Source organism: Pyxicephalus adspersus, chromosome 9 (genome assembly GCF_032062135.1).
Source record: "Pyxicephalus adspersus chromosome 9, UCB_Pads_2.0, whole genome shotgun sequence".
Taxonomy (NCBI): domain Eukaryota; kingdom Metazoa; phylum Chordata; class Amphibia; order Anura; family Pyxicephalidae; genus Pyxicephalus; species Pyxicephalus adspersus.
Genome location: NC_092866.1, coordinates 34,240,987 through 34,247,409, shown reverse-complemented (window position 1 = coordinate 34,247,409; position 6,423 = coordinate 34,240,987). Strand labels below are relative to the sequence as shown.

At 35.4% G+C, this 6,423-nt stretch overlaps 1 protein-coding gene across 7 annotated transcripts in view; it reads left to right on the top strand.

Annotated features, from left to right (window-relative positions):
- CDC42BPG (CDC42 binding protein kinase gamma) overlaps positions 1-6,423 on the top strand; it is a 135,972-nt gene that overhangs the window by 97,384 nt on the left and 32,165 nt on the right. For 5 of the 7 annotated variants that reach the window (XR_011922104.1, XM_072421345.1, XM_072421343.1 and 2 more), the window contains 2 exons: positions 1,053-1,640; positions 2,649-2,746. Coding sequence is in view for 5 of the 7 variants with exons in the window: in XM_072421345.1 (XP_072277446.1) it covers positions 1,053-1,640; positions 2,649-2,746 (686 nt within the window). In the remaining 2 variants the exon portion in view is untranslated. The remainder of the gene's footprint in view (positions 1-1,052; positions 1,641-2,648; positions 2,747-6,423) is intronic. The other 2 variants (XR_011922103.1, XM_072421346.1) reach the window with 1 other exon arrangement.

Here is a 6,423-nt window from a genome sequence, read left to right as displayed (position 1 = left end):
TCAATACAAAAAAGCTGTATTGAGTCCAATACACAGAAATCTTTATTTATATATATATATTTATATTTATATATGTATTTGTATTATTTATATATTATATAAGCTACTATACAGTTACATAACATTATACACTATTTTTTTTTTTATTTTTTATAAAAAAAATTTTTATAAAATTTTGGACATATTTCGATGAGTTATGCGGTAATTCGGTGAAATATAGCCTACAATATAAAATAAATTTCCATGCAAAAACTTTAACATTTTTTGCATGGAAGTACGGAAGTTCGGAAAGAATTAGAACACCCGGTCCCTCGGCGCGTCCCTCTGCGATTCTTGATGATGTCAGTGCATGCGCCTGTCGACGGGGGTCGTAGTGGGAAATTCAAATATTTTGTATTGGATTCAATACAAAGTCCTGTATCCAATCCAAAACAAAATATATTTATCTGGTTTTGTCTATAGGTATGTGACGTTGGACTCATTTGATTTATTTATGTATTCTTGTTTAAGCTGATTTTTGTGTTTTTTATTTAATTTTCAAACTTTATTATATTAATGATATCTACTAGACCCTTGTTAGGACATATTTCTGTAAGTTACAGGTCTACAATTTAAAAAAAAAAAAATTCATGAAAAACAGTGTACCGCTTTTGGTACAGAAATCTAGACATCAGTGAAATGCCCAGGTGGTTAAGCATTACCATTTGTTATGTAATATGGAGTGCTGTAATATATAATGTCCCCTTACTGATCTATAGTATTTGAGCAGCATCTCTTCTCCAATTGGTTTTGATATTTATTTGTATTTGGCCTACCTATGAATATCTAAAACCAAATTAGTGTTTGTGGCCCCAAAGCAATGCCATGTAAGTAAATTCTGTCAGTCCTAGTTATGTTTATAGCTTGGAGGAGGGAATAGATTGATAGATGTACATAATTGTTAAAATGATGAACATTGGTACTTAAACTTGAAAGTATAGCTAACTAAAGCACTGCTTTTGCTACATACTAAAACTAATTATATATTTTTTCTATAATATTGTTTTTCTTAGAAATCACTCAACTAGGAGACTGTAAGAGAGTAGTTTCCTTGCGTTCTATCTCAGAAGTTCAGCAATTGGTTGTACTTAGTGGGAAGAGTCACAGTGTTCGCCTTTTCTCCTTGGATTTTATACCAGACTCAACTGGAATGAAGATCCCTGAGGCAAAGGGATGTCAGGTCATTACCTCCGGTCTAGTTTGTCAAGGCTCCACAGCTGTTCTGTGTGTCGCTTCCAAGCGTCAAGTCACCTGCTTCCAGCTGACAAATCGAAAGGGTCTTCCACGGAAGATTAAAGAGTTCCAGGCACCTGGAGCAGTGCAGTGCATGGACATATTGGGGGAACGACTTTGTGTTGGCTATCCTTCTGGATTTTCACTTTACCCTCTTCTAAATGAAGGAGCTCCATTTAACTTGCCCCACCCAGATGAACCTAAGCTGTCTTTCCTGGCACAGACTGCTCTTGATGCTTTTTGTGCGACAAGACTTACCCTTAGTGAATACTTATTGTGTTTTTCCACATTTGGAGTTTATGTGAATGCAGAGGGTAAAAAGTCTCGATCTCAGGAGATCATGTGGCCTGCACCTCCACTGGCATGCTGTAAGTATTATTCGGTTTGCTGTAATGTGTGGTATGGTGCAACTGCTGGTGGCTGTTTCTTCTTTTTGTGTGATTATAAAGTGTCAATGTGTTAAAATCTCTCTGCCACTTTTCAGTGGTAGATAGTGTGGGGTCCAGGATGAATGGAGACTATTGGTACCTAAAGGTAGAAAAGCAGGGGAGAATTTTCCTTTTATAGCTATTGGCCACATTTCATTCGGTAAAATCTCCCATCTAAAATTTTTAAAACACTTTTATTAGAGTAACAGCCTAAATTTAGAAAGCCAATAATTGTCATCAAATGAAAGAAAGAAAGCAGAAGTGAAGCTGGGCCTGGATGTATTACAGACACTCTTTTATACTTTGAGGAGTTTTTTTTTTAAGTCTATAATACCTATCTGGTCCACTGCTGGTTATATATGCTCTGTATGTAACATTTTCCTAGTGTACTTGGACGTAGGGTCTGCAGTACAGGGAAGCGACTGTAACTGCAACACTTCTGCATATTTTTAAAAAATGTAACACTGAAATGGAATTGGTAATGTACTATCTCTGTACTTAAAATGCCGTTATTTTGGCAAAGTGGCATAGTTTGTGCTAAAATCCATAAGAACTAAAAGAACCATATGAGCTAAAATTTCATAACTGTGGGGTTTTGATATGTTTTTTTAAAGTAAGAGTATTTTGCAGCTATTGATATTAGGATAGAAAGAAAACATAAAAAAGCTAGATGTGGTGATGTCTTTCAGTTTGAATTGTTTGCTGGGAGGAAAAAACAAAATGATATAACCAGTAGCTCATCCTACTAAGACACTTGTATTCTTACCAGCAAAACAATTATTTTGTAGTAATTGAATCTCAAGGTTTTTAATTATTTGATGATCTTTAAGAGATCATTTGACACTGGTGTACTCTGCCTAAATGGAGTTTGCTTGTGGTTTACTTCAAGTGTGGAATGAAGATGACTTTAAAATGACAGAGTATAACATTAAGTTATATTCCCCACAGCATACACAGCTCCTCACCTGACTGTTTTCAGTGACAATGCAGTGGATATATTTGATGTGCGAAAAAGTGAGTGGATCCAAACTGTTCATTTAAAGAAGGTAATATTTGTCAGTATCTTCTTTTATCCAGAGTCAACATTGTGGGAGGGGTTACTCATTCATTATTTATACAATTTCAGCTAGTTGCAGAAAATCGGAGAACAGAGCCCTCCCTCTTGTTTGCTGCTAAAGGTGTTGCAGGATCAGTTGTGTTGAGGGAGCTGTATTCTCTTGCACAGTTTGGTAACTCTTGATATCAGACCTTTGCAATTCTCTATATAGCTGCACTCATTTGTCAAAGGACTAGGATGGAATAGGGTATGCTACCTGCATTTGTGTTGACAATGAGCATACTCACACAAGGAGGGAGCAGATGAGTTAAACGAAAAACCCCAATTGTTTGCTGCTGCTCTTTCACTCTATTGTCAGCAGCTTGTAATTGGAGAGATTAGATTACCACTCTTTTTTTTTAAATGTTAATGGTTTCATCAAGCTGGCTTTTACTGTTTGGTGTGTAAATGTCAGGACTTGATCGAAATATAAATCTATGACTATTAAGAGCAGTGTATGCAATTCATTGGTGTCCTTTGCTTGGAGTTCAGATTTAAATATCAGAAAAGTTTCCCAAACCATACTGCAGAAAAATGCAAAATAAAAGGTTGACAGAGTATACTAGGCATGCACCAGGTAAATATGTAGATAGGAGGATTTAAGTGTTCATCCTTCTATTTCCTGATGGACCAGCAATGTGACAGGACAAGCAGTCACCTGGTGACAAAACGGCCTGCTCTAAGGAAGGGGAGTCAAATTGAACTGTCAGCACTTGTGCTTTGAGAAAAGGGGTTCTGTTTTGTTTCCAGAGACTTAAGGAAAAAAGGAAAGCAGCCTTTTTCGTGGGCACGGAAAAGTTTTATAAAAACAATATTAGCTTTATTGAAGATATAAAATTAAAATATTACATTTATGCATATAAAAACATGAATGGAAAACATTCAATTTATTCACGCAGTGCTTGGCACTAAATTGAGTTGACAAACTTGTGTTGGAACAAGGGGTTACAAAGTGGGTCCCATCCCGATGCGTTTCGCCCCTATGGGCTTCCTCAGGGGATAAGGAGACCCCACAACTGTAATAATACAAGTATCAATATATGCTATACAACATATAACAATAAAAACCTTAAAGGTTGTTCAATAATGAATTAAGTGAAATACATACTGTGTACCCTATAAGGGATTGATTTAGGAACAAAAGGTATGTAGTTTGTCAAGTCAAAGTGAACATTCCAATTGAACAGGCCGTTAGATTATTGTATGATGGATGGAAAAAAGAAAAAAAGGAGAGAAGATAGGCTTTTTAAGAGGCACCAGGGAGGTAATTATGTATAAAATCTGTATAATTTTTATTAAGGTACAAAAAACATTTAAATAGTAATAAAACAATGTTACAAAATGGCATAAAAAGGTACTCTATCCACACTATATTAGTTGATAAAGAAATTTACAGACTTGCTTATAAATCATGAATCAGAGGGCGGGGTCTTACCCGACGTGTTTCGCCCAGATGGGCTTTCTTGGGATACAGAGACCCTAGGAATACAATAATTTATTTAGAATCACATTTGTAGTAAATATATATCAGTATCATTTAAGTACATGTAATGATATACTGAAGGATACAGCAACTCTTGCAACACTCAGGACATTTGGTAAGATTATAATCATGATAAAAAACATGGACTTTACTACTATAATATAGTGTTTAGAGTTATGCCAGTTCAATAATAGTGGGATGTCAATAATTGATGTAACAATCGCAGAAGCGTTTGGGTTCTTTGAGAGAGGAAAAATAAATTGTATATATAAAGAACATCAGACCAAAAAAGAGAGAATAATTAAATTAAATCATAGATAAAAAGTCTTACTTGGGTCTCTGAAGTAAAAACTGGATGGTGTATTTGAAGTTTCTTACTTTCTAAGAGTGTTAATGTAAGATAAATCTAGTGGGTAGATCATAATGATTGTTAAAATTAATAGTATTATGGAGGAAAGAAAAATGAATTAATGTTAATTGATATAAGATGCTCACAATCAAATGGAGTATATATAATTCTTTATCAAATATCAATAATTGGAGGTTCACTGTTCCCATGGCACCATCACTGTATCAGAAATGTAAATGTGTATTAGGGATAATATGACATATAGGGTACCGTTACTTATATTTATAAATCCAACAAATAGAATTACCATTACATTATGTGTGTAAAAAATAAAAGAACCACAAGATGGCGTACCTTGACCATGTATAGTAATAAATGTCAAAGGGTAACTCGTTAGAGTCTGGTAATCTGTGAAACCAACGTTCTTCAGGAATAGAAGACAGCAGAATATGAGTGCATAAATCCTAAAATGCAGGATTCTGATGAAGCAAAACCTATGATGAAGCCAAAATCTAATGAGTATATGTATACAGCGATAGGTGAGACTATCACTATCACATTACATATGAATAATATACAAAAGAATTTCAATCAAGTAGTAACAAAAGGGAATAAAAGGTTACTGACCATACAATTTTAGGGGTGGACCTACAGCAGCCATCCAAATTTAGGACTGACGTCGCCGCTGTATTTTTTTTTTTTTTATTTATAATTTTTACTTTAATTTTTTCAAATGAACAACAGAGGAATTTATAGACAGTCAATTACAACATAACTGAGAATATTAACACAGGTGAATCATCATATAACAAACTAACAAATAAACAGTACCGAGATACAGGCATTAACTCAGCACAGCCTAACAATTATCATGCAATGACAGTTAGATCAACAAAATCTTACAATAAAAGATACATTAAAAAACCTACATAGTTCTGTGTGAGACAAATTGCAAAACTACAGTTGAGTCATTGTCCAATAGCCTGGTTACATACCAGGGAGTCTGTTCAAACATGGATATTATACATTGCTTAGTTACCAATGGTAGTATATTTATATATGACTCCCATAGCTCAAAGAAATGTTGTGTCTTTAAATCTTTGTGAATTGTGGCTTCTACCCAATCCATTTGGAAAACATGTCTCAGCTATGCTAAAAATAGATTCAATGTAGGGGGGTCTGCACTTATCCATTTATGCGGAATCGCCTTCTTGGCCAACAATGATATAATCCTAAAGAGTCTACCACATCCCCTGGCTACCCGGACCTGTTCAGACAAAACTCCACACAGAGCCCAGTTAGGAGTAAGCGGGAGAAATGTTACCAGGTGGTTCAGTGCGAACCGCACCACCAACCTCAAAAATCTTTTAATTAAGAGACAGCCCCAGAAAATTTGAAATGAATCTGCCTCAGGTGCGCCACATTTCAAACAATGGGAAGTCTCACTTAAACCCATAAGATAGGATTGGTGTGGAGAGACATATGCACCATATGCAGAGGAAGAGATCGCTGTCCAAGCTCCACGGTAAGAAAACAGAATTTCTGTTGGGGACCTAGATGGAAGACACACATGCCATCTACTTAAACCCGTGCTCCTCTCCTCTTAATGAAGTGTTTGTTTGTAAGTCAGATAAACTTCCGTTATAGCTCTCTTTTCTGGATTCAACCTAAATAACAGTTTGTCTAGGGCATTGGTCCAATTATTATCCGAAAATCTCCATGATATTGTAGACACAAACAAGCGGATTTGATGGTATGCAAAAACCTCCTTTTCCAAAAAAGATAGAAATACTGC